The sequence below is a fragment of the Nerophis lumbriciformis genome, linkage group LG10 (genome assembly GCF_033978685.3).
Source record: "Nerophis lumbriciformis linkage group LG10, RoL_Nlum_v2.1, whole genome shotgun sequence".
NCBI classification, from domain to species: Eukaryota; Metazoa; Chordata; class Actinopteri; order Syngnathiformes; family Syngnathidae; genus Nerophis; species Nerophis lumbriciformis.
Window position 1 is genome coordinate 2805001 of NC_084557.2, and position 20000 is coordinate 2825000.

General features: G+C 35.6%; 1 protein-coding gene across 3 annotated transcripts in view; it reads right to left on the bottom strand.

The window, feature by feature from the left end:
- Positions 1-20000, bottom strand: part of LOC133612751 (neuronal cell adhesion molecule-like) — a 274321-nt gene that overhangs the window by 117331 nt on the left and 136990 nt on the right. For all 3 annotated transcript variants that reach the window (XM_061970426.2, XM_061970425.2, XM_061970423.2), the window contains exons 3-4: positions 6711-6818; positions 1626-1731 (exon numbers count right to left, since the gene is read on the bottom strand). In XM_061970426.2, the coding sequence (XP_061826410.2) occupies positions 1626-1731; positions 6711-6792 (188 nt within the window). In that variant the 5' untranslated portion in view covers positions 6793-6818. The remainder of the gene's footprint in view (positions 1-1625; positions 1732-6710; positions 6819-20000) is intronic.

A 20000-nucleotide genomic window follows, 5' to 3' on the forward strand; every position in this document is an offset into this window, starting at 1 on the left:
GTTACTCTCCATTAAATGGAGCTAAGTTACAAGTTACTCTCCATTAAATGTAACAAGCTACAAGTTACTCTCCATTAAATGTAGCTAAGCTACAAGTTACTCCCCATTAAATATAACTAAGCTACAAGTTACTCTCCATTAAATGTAACTAAGCTACAAGTTACTCTCCATTAAATGTAACTAAGCTACAAGTTACTCTCCATTAAATGTAATTAGCTACAAGTTACTCTCCATTAAATGTAACTAAGCTACAAGTTACTCTCCATTAAATGAAACTAAGCTACAAGTTACTCTCCATTAAATGTAGCTCAGCTACAAGTTACTCTCCATTAAATGTAACTAAGCTACAAGTTACTCTCCATTAAAAGTAGCTAAACTACAAGTTACTCTCCATTAAATGTAGCTAAACTACAAGTTACTCTCCATTAAATGTAACTAAGCTACAAGTTACTTTTCATTAAATGTAACTAAGCTACAAGTTACTCTCCATTAAAAGTAGCTAAACTACAAGTTACTCTCCATTAAATGTAGCTAAACTACAAGTTACTCTCCATTAAATGTAACTAAGCTACAAGTTACTCTCCATTAAATGTAGCTAAGCTACAAGTTACTCTCCGTTAAATGTAACTAAGCTACAAGTTACTCTCCATTAAATGTAACTAAGCTACAAGTTACTCTTCATTAAATGTAGCTAAGCTACAAGTTACTCCCCATTAAATATAACTAAGCTACAAGTTACTCTCCATTAAATGTAACTAAGCTACAAGTTACTCTCCATTAAATGTAACTAAGCTACAAGTTACTCTCCATTAAATGTAACTAAGCTACAAGTTACTTTCCATTAAATGTAGCTAAGCTACAAGTTACTCTCCATTAAATGTAGCTAAGCTACAAGTTACTCTCCATTAAATGTAGCTAAGCTACAAGTTACTCTCCATTAAATGTAACTAAGCTACAAATTACTCCCCATTAAATGTAACTAAGCTACAGGTTATTTTCCATTAAATGTAACTAAGCTACAAGGTACTCTCCATTAAATGTAGCTAAGCTACAAGTTACTCTCCATTAAATGTAACAAGCTACAAGTTACTCTCCATTAAATGTAACTAAGCTACAAGTTACTCTCCATTAAATGTAGCTAAGCTACAAGTTACTCTCCATTAAATGTAACTAAGCTACAAGTTACTCTCCATTAAATGTAGCTAAGCTACAAGTTACTCTCCATTAAATGTAGCTAAGCTACAAGTTACTATCCATTAAAGGTAACTAAACTACAAGTTACTCTCCATTAAATGTAGCTAAATTACAAGTTACTCTCCATTAAATGTGGCTAAACTACAAGTTACTCTCCATTAAATGTAGCGAAGCTACAAGTTACTCTCCATTAAATGTAACAAGCTACAAGTTACTCTCCATTAAATGCAATAAGCTACAAGTTACTCTCCATTAAATGTAACAAGCTACAAGTTACTCTCCATTAAATGTAGCTAAGCTACAAGTTACTCCCCATTAAATATAACTAAGCTACAAGTTACTCTCCATTAAATGTAGCTAAGCTACAAGTTACTCTCCATTAAATGTAACTAAGCTACAAGTTACTCTCCATTGAAAGTGTCTTCATCTACCTGGGATGAGGTTTCCCTTTAGCTTCACAGTGGATGACGATGCTCTCCCGGGGGTCGATGATGTAATCTTTGGGGGACTGCTGGGTGATGGTGGGGGGCTGCGGCACTACAAGACATCAGAGAGAGGATGACGTTCAGAGGCTTGAACCCACACAAGTCGTGTGCAGCAGCATGCAGGACACTTCCGATGCAGAGCAGACTCCAAAGCATGCAGGCTGCAAACTCCTGAAGGCCACACAGCAATGAAGCAATGAAGCATGCAACACTTCCACAGCAAAGCAGACGATAATAACAAAATACAACCAAAAAAAGTCCAAATAATCCTCAAAGCACAACAAAACAAGCCGATGGCGTCACACTCCTCTGACACTTACATTTGTCCAGAACTTTTCCCAAAAAGAACCAGCAAAAATGTCACAATAAAGAGAATCATTTATTAGTTGCAAACATTGTAATTACTGCATGCACACTAGCAAGTGTATTATGTAACAAACTGTGTTGCAAGGAATGATTATAATAATACAACATTTGTAAATGAGTGTCATATTTTTGAATAGATTTTCGAACAAATACAATTGTAAAAACATGACATGATCTTAAGTGGTAAGGAAAGCACTGTACAACATTATGATCATTATATTTTATTATTATTATTATTATTAATCAGTATATTAGTCTGCACAATAAAACTAAAATATTGTCAATGAAATAAAGTTGGATTATTTCTGATTGAAGTATCTCTTCACCTTTATTGATGTAAAATAGTTGCTCAAAAAAAAAATAAATAAATAAATAAATAAATAAATAAATGAGTAAATAAAAATAAAATAGTTGGTCATTGAACTATTTTTTGTAGTTTATGCAGTTTTATTCTGTTTTTTAAGCCAATTACTTTTCCTGTAGTCTCAGGTCATGTGATGCATGCAATGTCATTATATGTTATATTTTATTCAATGTGATTTAGTTTACATTTAATTAGCATTTACTGTATCTGTATATACTGTACTTGTATTTATGTTTTTATTCAATTTCACTCACAATCTTAAATGTTTAATAGATTCCATTTTTTTGTTGTTTTACTGTAGTGTATTTTTGGGGGTTATTGTTGTTTATTTAGTTTTATGTATATTTTAAATGTAGTTGTATATTATCTGCATGTAATATTTACGTGTATTATTGTATATATTATTTTTTTGATTAGCATATGTGTATTTATTTATATTTATTTCTAAGCTACAAGTTACTTTCCATTACATGTAACTAAGCTACAAGTTACTCTCCATTAAATGTAACTAAGCTACAAGTTACTCTCCATTAAATGTAACTAAGCTACAAGTTACTCTCCATTAAATGTAGCTAAGCTACAAGTTACTCTCCATTAAATGTAACTAGGCTACAAGTTACTTTCCATTAAATGTAACTAAGCTACAAGTTACTCTCCATAAAATGTAGCTAAGCTACAAGTTACTCTTCATTAAATGTAGCTAAGCTACAAGTTACTCTCCATTACATGTAACTAAGCTACAAGTTACTCTCCATTAAATGTAGCTAAGCTACAAGTTACTTTCCATTAAATGTAACTATGCTACAAGTTACTCTCCATTAAATGTAGCTAAGCTACAAGTTACTCTCCATTAAATGTAACTAAGCTACAAGTTACTCTCCATTAAATGTAGCCAAGCTACAAGTTACTCTCCATTAAATGTAACTAAGCTACAAATTACTCTCCATTAAATGTAACTAAGCAACAAGTTGCTCTCCATTAAATGTAACTAAGCAACAAGTTACTCTCCATTAAATGTAACTAAGCTACAAGTTACTCTCCATTAAATGGAGCCAAGCTACAAGTTACTCTCCATTAAATGTAACTAAGCTACAAGTTACTCTCCATCAAATATAACTAAGCTACAAGTTACTCTCCATTAAATGTAGCTAAGCTACAAGTTACTCTCCATTAAATGTAGCTAAGCTACAAGTTACTCTCCATTAAATGTAGCTAAGCTACAAGTTACTCTCCATTAAATGTATCTAAGCTACAAGTTACTCTCCATTAAATGTAACTAAGCTACAAGTTACTCTCCATTAAATGTAGCTAAGCTACAAGTTACTCTCCATTAAATGTAACTAAGCTACAAGTTACTCTCCATTAAATGTAGCTAAGCTACAAGTTACTCTCCATTAAATGTAGCTAAGCTACAAGTTACTCTCCATTAAATGTAGCTAAGCTACAAGTTACTCTTCATTAAATGTAGCTAAGCTACAAGTTACTCTCCATTAAATGTAACTAAGCTACAAGTTACTCTCCATTAAATGTATCTAAGCTACAAGTTACTCTCCATTAAATGTAGCTAAGCTACAAGTTACTCTCCATTCAATGTAACTAAGCTACATGTTACTCTCCATTCAATGTAACTAAGCTACAAGTTACTCTCCATTAAATGTAGCTAAGCGACAAGTTACTCTCCATTAAATGTAGCTAAGCTACAAGTTACTCTCCATTACATGTAACTAAGCTACAAGTTACTCTCCATTAAATGTAACTAAGCTACAAGTTACTCTCCATTAAATGTAGCTAAGCTACAAGTTACTCTCCATTAAATGTAGCTAAGCTACAAGTTACTCTTCATTAAATGTAGCTAAGCTACAAGTTACTCTCCATTACATGTAACTAAGCTACAAGTTACTCTCCATTAAATGTAACTAAGCTACAAGTTACTCTCCATTAAATGTAACTAAGCTACAAGTTACTCTCCATTAAATGTAACTAGGCTACAAGTTACTTTCCATTAAATGTAACTAAGCTACAAGTTACTCTCCATTAAATGTAGCTAAGCTACAAGTTACTCTTCATTAAATGTAACTAAGCTACAAGTTACTCTCCATTAAATGTAACCAAGCTACAAGTTACTCTCCATTAAATGTAGCTAAGCTACAAGTTACTCTCCATTAAATGTAACTAAGCTAAATGTTACTCTCCATTAAATGTAGCTAAGCTACAAGTTACTCTCCATTAAATGTAGCTAAGCTACAAGTTACTCTCCATTAAATGTAGCTAAACTACAAGTTACTCTCCATTAAATGTAGCTAAGCTACAAGTTACTCTCCATTAATGTAGCTAAGCTACAAGTTACTCTCCATTAAATGTAACTAAGCTAAATGTTACTCTCCATTAAATGTAAATAAGCTACAAGTTACTCTCCATTAAATGTAGCTAAGCTACAAGTTACTCTCCATTCAATGTAACTAAGCTACATGTTACTCTCCATTCAATGTAACTAAGCTACAAGTTACTCTCCATTAAATGTAACTAAGCTACAAGTTACTCTCCATTAAATGTAGCTAAGCGACAAGTTACTCTCCATTAAATGTAGCTAAGCTACAAGTTACTCTCCATTACATGTAACTAAGCTACAAGTTACTCTCCATTAAATGTAACTAAGCTACAAGTTACTCTCCATTAAATGTAGCTAAGCTACAAGTTACTCTCCATTAAATGTAGCTAAGCTACAAGTTACTCTTCATTAAATGTAGCTAAGCTACAAGTTACTCTCCATTACATGTAACTAAGCTACAAGTTACTCTCCATTAAATGTAACTAAGCTACAAGTTACTCTCCATTAAATGTAACTAAGCTACAAGTTACTCTCCATTAAATGTAACTAGGCTACAAGTTACTTTCCATTAAATGTAACTAAGCTACAAGTTACTCTCCATTAAATGTAGCTAAGCTACAAGTTACTCTTCATTAAATGTAACTAAGCTACAAGTTACTCTCCATTAAATGTAACCAAGCTACAAGTTACTCTCCATTAAATGTAGCTAAGCTACAAGTTACTCTCCATTAAATGTAACTAAGCTAAATGTTACTCTCCATTAAATGTAGCTAAGCTACAAGTTACTCTCCATTAAATGTAGCTAAGCTACAAGTTACTCTCCATTAAATGTAGCTAAACTACAAGTTACTCTCCATTAAATGTAGCTAAGCTACAAGTTACTCTCCATTAATGTAGCTAAGCTACAAGTTACTCTCCATTAAATGTAACTAAGCTAAATGTTACTCTCCATTAAATGTAAATAAGCTACAAGTTACTCTCCATTAAATGTAACTAAGCTACAAGTTACTCTTCATTAAATGTAACATAGCTACAAGTTGCTCTCCGTTAAATGTAGCTAAGCTACAAGTTACTCTTCATTAAATGTAGCTAAGCTACAAGTTACGCTCCATTAAATGTAAATAAGCTACAAGTTAATCTCCATTAAATGTAACTAAGCTACAAGTTACTCTCCATTAAATGTAGCTAAGCTACAAGTTACGCTCCATTAAATGTAAATAAGCTACAAGTTAATCTCCATTAAATGTAACTAAGCTACAAGTTACTCTCCATTAAATGTAGCTATGCTACAAGTTACTCTCCATTCAATGTAGCTAAGCTACAAGTTACTCTCCATTAAATGTAGCTAAGCTACAAGTTACTCTCCATTAAATGTAGCTAAGCTACAAGTTACTCTCCATTAAATGTAGCTAAGCTACAAGTTTCTCTCCATTAAATGTAGCTAAGCTACAAGTTACTCTCCATTCAATGTAACTAAGCTACAAGTTACTCTCCATTAAATGTAGCTAAGCTACAAGTTACTCTCCATCAAATGTAGCTAAGCTACAAGTTACTCTCCATTAAATGTAACTAAGCTACAAGTTACTCTCCATTAAATGTAGCTAAGCTACAAGTTACTCTCCATTACATGTAACTAAGCTACAAGTTACTCTCCATTAAATGTAACTAAGCTACAAATTACTCTCCATTCAATGTAACTAAGCTACAAGTTACTCTCCATTAAATGTAGCTAAGCTACAAGTTACTCTCCATCAAATGTAGCTAAGCTACAAGTAAATGTAGTTGTATTTTTTATGCATGTATTATTGTATATATTATTTGTATGATTAGTTTATGTGTATTTATTTGTATTTATTTCTTTAAAAAAAAAGACATATTTTTTCCGGCTGCGTGTGCCTAATGAAGTGTCCAGGAAGGGTATTACATGAATGATTCACACTAATGACACTCGAAGTGTATCTCGCGGTCTTACGGTCGAGCGGGACCTCCAAAGCGCTGGCGAGGTGCCCCAGTACCACCAGCATGAGCATCGTCCTCCTCCTCTTCATCACCATCTTCCTGCTGGCTCACGCTGACTTCACTGGGAGGGCAGAAGAGGACAAACTGAATGTTGGACATAAGTCAGCGCATCAGAGGGAGAGAGTGACAACAGATGGATGGTCGTGTGCTGCAAGATCAATGTCGACCTTTTTCTTTTGTTACCCCGTCAGTTCATCGCTGCCATCAAGCCTCGTGGCTGCCATGGCGACCACATGACCTTCACTTTCACACCCAATCACCTTGCACCTTCTAATGAGTGCTGCTACAAGGTCATCACTTCATTTTTATTTCCAACATGCACACATGTAATGTAATAATAATGCATCAGTTGTTTCATCACAGCACGTCCGAAAAGGAGCAGATCTTATTTAATCCGACCCCTTTTCATACCATAGCGATTGTATCCCATGTCCTTGTTCCATTTCTTTACTTCATCCATTCCATCATTTAATTCCACATACTGATATGCTAAAGGTTTTAAGTGTTGTGCGTGCGTATGTAACAGTCGCTGTTCTGCGTTGTGTCTTTTGTTGTGAGGCACACACAGGAGTTGAGTCGTGGAGGATTTATTCACCCTTTTTTTTTTTTGAATGGAAACAAAAAGAGGAGGGCGTCACACACAGTCCACAGTAAACAGGATCTCGCTCCACAGCTCCAAGCGTCAGTGCCCATGAATTTATGTTTACATGTGGAAATAATAATAACAATAAATTAATAATAATAATAATAATAATAATAATAGGTAAATAAAGCATAAAATAGTTTCAAATTAATAAATTAAATAAAAAACAGTATATGAAATATATACATCAGCAAATAAGAAAAATATATATTTTTAAAAAAAGGTCCTTAATATGTGCAGCAATTTCCTCATTTTATATTTTTTCTACAATAAACTATGCCAAAAAACTCATAACAGCATACTTGCCAACCTTGAGACCTCCGATTTCGGGATGTGGGTGGGTGGGGGGTGGCGTGGTTGGGGGCGGGTGCGTTGTTAAGAGGGGAGGCGTATATTTACAGCTAGAATTCACCAAGTCAAGTATTTCATATATATATATAGATATATATATATATATATATATATATATATATATATATATATATATATATATATATATATATATATATATATATATATATATATATATATATATATATATATATATGAAATACTTGACTTGGTGAATATATGAAATATATATATATATATATATATATATATATATATATATATATATATATATATATATATATATATATATATATATATATATATATATATATATATATGTCTTAATAAGGTTATCCAAAAAATAGTGCTCGAAAATCTCCTGATGATTGAGGGAACCCCCTCATGAAACAGGCCTGTAGAGATGAAGTAGTCTTGTGATTTTTTTTCCCCACACATACATATATATATATACATATATATATATATATATATATATATATGAAATACTTGACTTGGTGAATTCTAGCTGTAAATATACTCCTCCCCTCTTAACCACGCCCCCGCCCCCAACCACGCCACCCCCCACCCCCCACCTCCCGAAATACTTGACTTTCAGTGAATTCTAGCTATAAATATATATTTATTTTATTATATAAATATATATATATATATATATATATGTCTTAATAAGGTTATCCAAAAAATAGTGCTCGATACCGTAGTAGAGCGCAATATATGTATGTGTGGGGAAAAAAAATCACAAGACTATTTCATCTCTACAGGCCTGTTTCATGAGGGGGGTACCCTCAATCGTCAGATCTACCCTCAATCGTCAAATCTCCTGACGATTGAGGGTACCCCCCTCATGAAACAGGCCTGTAGAGATGAAATAGTCTTGTGATTTTTTTCCCCCACACATACATATATATATATATATATATATATATATATATATATATATATATATATATATATATATATATATATATATATATATATATATATATATATATATATATATATATATATATATATATATAAAAGAAATACTTGAATTTCAGTGTTCATTTATTTACACATATACACACACATAACACTCATCTACTCATTGTTGAGTTAAGGGTTGAATTGTCCATCCTTGTTCTATTCTCTGTCACTATTTTTGGAACCATGCTGAACACCCTCTCTGATGATGCATTGCTGTGTGGCACGCACAAAAGTGCTTTCATCAAATGCACTAGAGTCTGGAATCTTCCATCTCTCCCTAGCATGGCCCAAAACCGGTCAATCTTTGCTTCCTAAGGAAGATCTTCACTGCCAAGCACTTGGTAGTCCACTACTTCTTCCCGGAGGCTATCCTTGTCCAATCGCAGCTGCGGCTTGGAACTTGTGTTGAACTACTCAAGTACACTAGAACTTCCACAATCAGTCCTGTATGAAGACCATGGACTTGTGTTGAACTACTCAAGTACACTAGAACTTCCACAATCAGTCCTGTATGAAGACCATTGACTGGTGTTGAACTACTCAAGTACACTAGAACTTCCACAATCAGTCCTGTATGAAGACCATGGACTTGTGTTGAACTACTCAAGTACACTAGAACTTCCACAGTCAGTCCTGTATGAAGACCATGGACTTGTGTTGAACTACTCAAGTACACTACAACTTCCACAATCAGTCCTGTATGAAGACCATGGATTTGTGTTGAACTACTCAAGTGCACTACAACTTCCACAATCAGTCCTGTATGAAGACCATGGACTTGTGTTGAACTACTCAAGTACACTACAACTTCCACAATCAGTCCTGTATGAAGACCATGGACTTGTGTTGAACTACTCAAGTACACTATAACTTCCACAATCAGTCCTGTATGAAGACCATGGACTTGTGTTGAACTACTCAAGTGCACTAGAACTTCCACAATCAATCCTGTATGAAGACCATGGACTTGCGTTGAACTACTCAAGTACACTACAACTTCCACAACCAGTCCTGTATGAAGACCATGGACTTGTGTTGAACTACTCAAGTACACTACAACTTCCACAATCAGTCCTGTATGAAGACCATGGACTTGTGTTGAACTACTCAAGTGCACTACAACTTCCACAATCAGTCCGGTATGAAGACAATGGACTTGTGTTGAACTACTCAAGTACACTACAACTTCCACAACCAGTCCTGTATGAAGACTATGGACTTGTGTTGAACTACTCAAGTACACTACAACTTCCACAATCAGTCCTGTATGAAGACCATGGACTTGTGTTGAACTACTCAAGTACACTACAACTTCCACAACCATTCCTGTATGAAGACTATGGACTGGTGTTGAACTACTCAAGTACACTAGAACTTCCACAATCAGTCCTGTATGAAGACCATGGACTTGTGTTGAACTACTCAAGTACACTAGAACTTCCACAATCAGTCCTGTATGAAGACCATGGACTTGTGTTGAACTACTCAAGTACACTACAACTTCCACAATCAGTCCTGTATGAAGACCATGGACTGGTGTTGAACTACTCAAGTACACTACAACTTCCACAATCAGTCCTGTATGAAGACCATGGACTTGTGTTGAACTACTCAAGTACACTACAACTTCCACAATCAGTCCGGTATGAAGACCATGGACTTGTGTTGAACTACTCAAGTACACTACAACTTCCACAATCAGTCCTGTATGAAGACCATGGACTGGTGTTGAACTACTCAAGTACACTAGAACTTCCACAATCAGTCTTGTATGAAGACCATGGACTTGTGTTGAACTACTCAAGTACACTACAACTTCCACAATCAGTTCAGTATGAAGACCATGGACTTGTGTTGAACTACTCAAGTACACTACAACTTCCACAATCAGTCCTGTATGAAGACCATGGACTTGTGTTGAACTACTCAAGTACACTACAACTTCCACAATCAGTCCGGTATGAAGACCATGGACTTGTGTTGAACTAATCAAGTACACTACAACTTCCACAATCAGTCCTGTATGAAGACCATGGACTGGTGTTGAACTACTCAAGTACACTAGAACTTCCACAATCAGTCTTGTATGAAGACCATGGACTTGTGTTGAACTACTCAAGTACAATACAACTTCCACAATCAGTACTGTATGAAGACCATGGACTTGTGTTGAACTACTCAAGTACACTACAACTTCCACAATCAGTCCTGTATGAAGACTATGGACTTGTGTTGAACTACTCAGGTACACTACAACTTCCACAATCAGTCCTGTATGAAGACTATGGACTTGTGTTGAACTACTCAAGTACACTACAACTTCCACAATCAGTCCTGTATGAAGACCATGGACTTGTGTTGAACTACTCTAGTGCACTACAACTTCCACAATCAGTCCTGTATGAAGACCATGGACTTGTGTTGAACTACTCAAGTACACTACAACTTCCACAACCAGTCCTGTATGAAGACTATGGACTGGTGTTGAACTACTCAAGTACACTAGAACTTCCACAACCAGTCCTGTATGAAGACCATGGACTTGTGTTGAACTACTCAAGTACACTACAACTTCCACAATCAGTCCTGTATGAAGACCATGGACTTGTGTTGAACTACTCAAGTACACTAGAACTTCCACAATCAGTCCTGTATGAAGACCATGGACTTGTGTTGAACTACTCAAGTACACTACAACTTCCACAATCAGTCCTGTATGAAAACCATGGACTTGTGTTGAACTACTCAAGTACACTACAACTTCCACAATCAGTCCTGTATGAAGACCATGGACTTGTGTTGAACTACTCAAGTACACTACAACTTCCATAATCAGTCCGGTATGAAGACCATGGACTTGTGTTGAACTACTCAAGTACACTACAACTTCCACAATCAGTCCTGTATGAAGACTATAGACTTGTGTTGAACTACTCAGGTACACTACAACTTCCACAATCAGTCCTGTATGAAGACTATGGACTTGTGTTGAACTACTCAAGTACACTACAACTTCCACAATCAGTCCTGTATGAAGACCATGGACTTGTGTTGAACTACTCAAGTACACTACAACTTCCACAATCAGTCCTGTATGAAGACCATTGACTGGTGTTGAACTACTCAAGTACACTACAACTTCCACAATCAGTCCTGTATGAAGACCATGGATTTGTGTTGAACTACTCAAGTGCACTAGAACTTCCACAACCAGTCCTGTATGAAGACCATGGACTTGTGTTGAACTACTCAAGTACACTACAACTTCCACAATCAGTCCTGTATGAAGACCAGGGACTTGTGTTGAACTACTCAAGTGCACTACAACTTCCACAATCAGTCCTGTATGAAGACCATGGACTTGTGTTGAACTACTCAAGTACACTACAACTTCCACAATCAATCCGGTATGAAGACCATGGACTTGTGTTGAACTACTCAAGTGCACTAGAACTTCCACAATCAGTCCTGTATGAAGACCTTGGACTTGTGTTGAACTACTCAAGTACACTACAACTTCCACAATCAGTCCTGTATGAAGACCATGGACTTGTGTTGAACTACTCAAGTACACTACAACTTCCACAATCAGTCCTGTATGAAGACCTTGGACTTGTGTTGAACTACTCAAGTGCACTAGAACTTCCACAATCAGGCCTGTATGAAGACCATGAACTTGTGTTGAACTACTCAACACTACAACTTCCACAATCAGTCCTGTATGAAGACCATGGACTTGTGTTGAACTACTCAAGTACACTAGAACTTCCACAATCAGTCCAGTATGAAGACCATGGACTTGTGTTGAACTACTCAAGTACACTAGAACTTCCACAATCTGTCCAGTATGAAGACCATGGACTTGTGTTGAACTACTCAAGTGCACTACAACTTCCACAATCAGTCCTGTATGAAGACCATGGACTTGTGTTGAACTACTCAAGTGCACTACAACTTCCACAATCAGTCCTGTATGAAGACCATGGACTTGTGTTGAACTACTCAAGTACACTACAACTTCCACAATCAGTCCGGTATGAAGACCATGGACTTGTGTTGAACTACTCAAGTGCACTAGAACTTCCACAATCAGTCCTGTATGAAGACCTTGGACTTGTGTTGAACTACTCAAGTACACTACAACTTCCACAATCAGTCCTGTATGAAGACCATGGACTTGTGTTGAACTACTCAAGTACACTAGAACTTCCACAACCAGTCCTTTATGAAGACCATGGACTTGTGTTGAACTACTCAAGTACACTACAACTTCCACAGTCTGTCTTGTATGAAGACCATGGACTTGTGTTGAACTACTCAAGTACACTAGAACTTCCACAATCAGTCCTGTATGAAGACCATGGACTTGTGTTGAACTACTCAAGTACACTAGAACTTCCACAATCAGGCCTGTATGAAGACCATGGACTTATGTTGAACTACTCAAGTACACTACAACTTCCACAATCAGTCCTGTATGAAGACCATGGACTTGTGTTGAACTACTCAAGTACACTACAACTTCCACAATCAGTCCTGTATGAAGACCATGGACTTGTGTTGAACTACTCAGGTACACTACAACTTCCACAATCAGACCTGTATGAAGACTATGGACTTGTGTTGAACTACTCAAGTACACTAGAACTTCCACAACCAGTCCTTTATGAAGACCATGGACTTGTGTTGAACTACTCAAGTACACTACAACTTCCACAATCAGTCCTGTATGAAGACCATGGACTTGTGTTGAACTACTCAAGTACACTAGAACTTCAACAATCAGTCCTGTATAAAGACCATGGACTGGTGTTGAACTACTCAAGTACACTAGAACTTCCACAACCAGTCCTGTATGAAGACCATGGACTGGTGTTGAACTACTCAAGTACACTACAACTTCCACAATCAGTCCTGTATGAAGACCATGGACTGGTGTTGACTACTCAAGTACACTAGAACTTCCACAACCAGTCCTGTATGAAGACCATGGACTTGTGTTGAACTACTCAAGTGCACTAGAACTTCCACAACCAGTCCAGTATGAAGAAAAGTGTTCCAGTAAAACCTCGTGCAGCTGCCAGGTGCATGGTCTGCAGACGTAAATAACTCCTAAGTGGTGCACCGTTTAAAAATAAACATTGTCATTAACTGCTGTGGCTGTAGGCAACCTCCTGATGTAGTTTTTTAAATTAACTTCAGATGGCCGTAGCTGCACTTAAAGGGGAATTGCACTTTTTTTTGGAATGTTTCCTATCGTTCGCAATCAATATGAGAAACAAAAACACACGTCTTTTTTTTTTTACGATTTTAAAAATGATAATAAACGCTTGCAAGATGCAACTAATGAGAGTCACCTTTGTGGCCTTCAAAGTCTCTAAAACAACTTCAAAACCCTCCATCAATGTTTGTACACACACTGCATAAATATATGTATACATCTATATATATATATGTATATATATCATGTAGTAACAGACACCTTCATAACAATATGTAATATGTACAATATATACACTGCAAGTATATATATAATGTAGTAACAGACACCTTCATAACAATATGTAATATGTACAATATACACACTGCAAGTATATATATAATGTAGTAACACACACCTTCATAACAATATGTAATATGTACAATATACACACTGCAAGTATATATATAATGTAGTAACAGACACCTTCATAACAATATGTAATATGTACAATATACACACTGCAAGTATATATATAATGTAGTAACAGACACCTTCATAACAATATGTATTATGTACAATATACACACTGCAAGTATATATATAATGTAGTAACAGACACCTTCATAACAATATGTAATATGTACAATATACACACTGCAAGTATATATATAATGTAGTAACAGACACCTTCATAACAATATGTAATATGTACAATATACACACTGCAAGTATATATATAATGTAGTAACAGCCACCTTCATAACAATATGTACAATATACACACTGCAAGTATATATATAATGTAGTAACAGACACCTTCATAACAATATGTAATATGTATGATATACACACTGCAAGTATATATATAATGTAGTAACGGACACCTTCATAACAATATGTAATATGCACAATATACACACTGCAAGTATATATATAATGTAGTAACGGACACCTTCATAACAATATGTAATATGTACAATATACACACTGCAAGTATATATATAATGTAGTAACAGACACCTTCATAACAATATGTAATATGTACAATATACACACTGCAAGTATATATATAATGTAGTAACAGACACCTTCATAACAATATGTAATATGTACAATATACACACTGCAAGTATATATATAATGTAGTAACACACACCTTCATAACAATATGTAATATGTACAATATACACACTGCAAGTATATATATAATGTAGTAACAGGCACCTTCATAACAATATGTAATATGTACAATATACACACTGCAAGTATATATATAATGTAGTAACAGACACCTTCATAACAATATGTAATATGTACAATATACACACTGCAAGTATATACATCATGTAGTAACAGACACCTTCATAACAATATGTAATATGTACAATATACACACTGCAAGTATATATATAATGTAGTAACAGACACCGTCATAACAATATGTAATATGTACAATATATACACTGCAAGTATATACATCATGTAGTAACAGACACCTTTATAACAATATGTAATATGTACAATATACACACTGCAAGTATATATATAATGTAGTAACAGACACCTTCATAACAATATGTAATATGTATGATATACACACTGCAAGTATATATATAATGTAGTAACAGACACCTTCATAACAATATGTAATATGTACAATATACACACTGCAAGTATATATATAATGTAGTAACGGACACCTTCATAACAATATGTAATATGTACAATATGCACACTGCAAGTATATACATAATGTAGTAACAGACACCTTCATAACAATATGTAATATGTACAATATACACACTGCAAGTATATATATAATGTAGTAACACACACCTTCATAACAATATGTAATATGTACAATATACACACTGCAAGTATATATATAATGTAGTAACAGACACCTTCATAACAATATGTAATATGAATGATATACACACTGCAAGTATATATATAATGTCGTAACAGACACCTTCATAACAATATGTAATATGTATGATATACACATTGCAAGTATATATATAATGTAGTAACAGACACCTTCATAACAATATGTAATATGTATGATATACACACTGCAAGTATATATATAATGTAGTAACAGACACCTTCATAACAATATGTAATATGTACAATATACACACTGCAAGTATATACATCATGTAGTAACAGACACCTTTATAACAATATGTAATATGTACAATATACACACTGCAAGTATATATATAATGTAGTAACAGACACCTTCATAACAATATGTAATATGTACAATATACACACTGCAAGTATATATATAATGTAGTAACGGACACCTTCATAACAATATGTAATATGTACAATATGCACACTGCAAGTATATATATAATGTAGTAACGGACACCTTCATAACAATATGTAATATGTACAATATACACACTGCAAGTATATATATAATGTAGTAACAGACACCTTCATAACAATATGTAATATGTACAATATACACACTGCAAGTATATATATAATGTAGTAACACACACCTTCATAACAATATGTAATATGTACAATATACACACTGCAAGTATATATATAATGTAGTAACAGACACCTTCATAACAATATGTAATATGAATGATATACACACTGCAAGTATATATATAATGTAGTAACAGACACCTTCATAACAATATGTAATATGTATGATATACACATTGCAAGTATATATATAATGTAGTAACAGACACCTTCATAACAATATGTAATATGTATGATATACACACTGCAAGTATATATATAATGTAGTAACAGACACCTTCATAACAATATGTAATATGTACAATATACACACTGCAAGTATATATATAATGTAGTAACGGACACCTTCATAACAATATGAAATATGCTGGATGCAAGAATTTGCCATGTTATTGAATATTCAACATTATTGTCTTTGAAGTCCCAAATGTGTTTGCTGAGGTAACAAGCAAGGACATTAACACATCCGACACATATGTAGGATTAACTGAGGGAGAGTTCAAAACCAGATGGAACAATCACAAGGCTTCTTTCAAGAACCAAAACCTGCGAAATACCACAGAACTCAGCAAACACATTTGGGACCTCAAAGACAATAATGTTGAATATTCAATAACATGGCAAATTCTTGCATCCAGCACACCTTACAATAGTGGTAATAAAAGATGCAACCTATGCTTGAAAGAGAAACTGTTTATTATTTACCGTCCAGACCTGTCATCCCTCAACAAGCGCAGCGAAATTATAACAGCATGCCGCCACAGACGGAAACACCTCCTAGGTAACACATGAGCCAATCACCACGCCCCTAGGCCAGCCTGTACCCACCCACTCTGTGCCCTATATAAACCATGGTATGCGAATGCTCCCATTCAAATCTCCTGATGATTGAGGGAACCCCCTCATGAAACAGGCCTGTAGAGATGAAATAGTCTTGTGATTTTTTTCCCCACACATACATATATTGCGCTCTACTACGGTATCGAGCACTATTTTTTGGATAACCTTATTAAGATATATATATATATATATATATATATATATATATATATATATATATATATATATATAGCTAGAATTCACTGAAAGTCAAGTATTTCTTATCTATATATATATCTTAACCACGCCCCCAACCACGCCCCCGACCACGCCCCAGCCCCCACCCCCCACCCCCCACCTCCCGAAACCGGAGGTCTCAAGGTTGGCAAGTATGCCATTACAATACAATGAATAATATTAATAATAATAAATCATGCAATTTGCATAATTAGCAGAGCTAATACTCGTTGCTCTGCTCCTCTTTGCAGTGTAGGTATATTAGAGAAGTCAAATAATGCAATTGGGGCCACCTGACAGGCACATGAGGCAGTTTAACGGGACTTCTCATGAAAGCCAAATGAAAACAGTCAAAAAGCAGCATTTGTGGAGATCAACCATGAGATGATGCAAATATTTGTCAAATCATGTGTGATGATGGCTAAAAAAAATATCCAAGTTTTGTGTGACTTTTGAGTTGGTATATAGTGTGTATTCTTCTGGTCACACTGCATATTATACAAGGTGAGCCAAGACTTTCACCATCATGAGCAATGAACTGCAAGATCTCCACATTGCAAAAAAAAAGGGTCTAATTAGCAGCAAATGAGTTCATCATAAATGCTGAGGTGAAGCAGCATGGACATTGTTATCTGGGAAGGTTCCAGCGGCGTCAGCGTGAAGCCATTTCCCCCAATTTAATGAGCTGCTCCAGCCAGCATATATATATATATATATATATATATATATACTGTGTGTGTGTGTGTGTGTGTGTGTGTGTGTGTGTGTGTGTGTGTGTGTGTGTGTGTGTGTGTGTGTGTGTGTGTGTGTGTGTTTCTACCCTTCTTCAGACATAAAGAAGGAAAAGTATCTTCCATATGAGGAGGTGTGAACAAGTGAGGACATAAATCATGGTCCCAATAACATTGCATCTAATAGAGAGCCAAATACTAGAGTCTGTGAACATTGCTCCAAAGTCAGTGTGTGTGTGTGTGTGTGTGTGTGTTTCTCCCCTTCTTCGGACATAAAGAAGGAAAAGTATCTTCCATATGAGGAGGTGTGAACAAGTGATGACATAAATCATGGTCCCAATAACATTGCATCTAATAAAGAGCCAAATACTAGAGTCCGTGAACATTGCTCTAAAGTCAGTGTGTGTGTGTGTGTGTTTCTATCCTTCTTGAGACACGAAGAAGGAAAAGTATCTTCCATATGAGGAGGTGTGAACAAGTGATGACATAAATCATGGTCCCCATAACATTGCATCTAATAGAGAGCCAAATACTAGAGTCCGTGAACATTGCTCCAAAGTCAGTGTGTGTGCGTGTGTGTTTCTATCCTTCTTGAGACACGAGGAAGGAAAAGTATCTTCCATATGAGGAGGTGTGAACAAGTGATGACAGAAATCATGGTCCCAATAACATTGCATCTAATAGAGAGCCAAATACTAGAGTTCGTGAACATTGCTCCAAAGTCAGTGTGTGTGTGTGTTTGTGTGTGTTTCTATCCTTCTTGAGACACGAAGAAGGAAAAGTATCTTCCATATGAGGAGGTGTGAACAAGTGAGGACATAAATCATGGTCCCAATAACATTGCATCTAAGAGAGAGCCAAATATTAGAGTCCGTGAACATTGCTCCAAAGTCTGTGTGTGTGTGTGTGTGTGTGTGTGTGTGTGTGTGTGTGTGTGTTTCTCCCCTTCTTCAGACATAAAGAAGGAAAAGTATCTTCCATATGAGGAGGTGTGAACAATTGAGGACACAAATCCTGGTCCCAATAACATTGCATCTAATAGAAAGCCAAATACTAGAGTCCGTGAACATTGCTCCAAAGTCAGTGTGTGTGTGTGTGTGTGTGTGTGTGTGTGTGTGTGTGTTTCTCCCCTTCTTCAGACATGAAGAAGGAAAAGTATCTTCCATATGAGGAGGTGTGAACAAATGAGGACATAAATCATGGTCCCCATAACATTGCATCTAATAGAGAGCCAAATACTAGAGTCCGTGAACATTGCTCCAAAGTCAGTGTGTGTGTGTGTGTGTGTGTGTGTGTGTGTGTGTGTTTCTACCCTTCTTCAGACTTAAAGAAGGAAAAGTATCTTACATATGAGGAGGTGTGAACAAGTGAGGACATAAATCATGGTCCCAATAACATTGCATCTAATAGAGAGCCAAATACTAGAGTCCGTGAACATTGCTCCAAAGTCTGTGTGTGTGTGTGTGTGTGCGTGTGTGTGTGCGTGTGTGTGTGTGTGTGTGTGTGTGTGTGTGTGTGTGTGTGTGTTTCTCCCCTTCTTCAGACATAAAGAAGGAAAAGTATCTTCCATATGAGGAGGTGTGAACAAGTGATGACATAAATCATGGTCCCAATAACATTGCATCTAAGAGAGAGCCAAATACTAGAGTCCGTGAACATTGCTCCAAAGTCTATGTGTGTGTGTGTGTGTGTGTGTGTGTGTGTGTGTTTCTATCCTTCTTGAGACACGAAGAAGGAAAAGTATCTTCCATATGAGGAGTTGTGAACAAGTGAGGACAT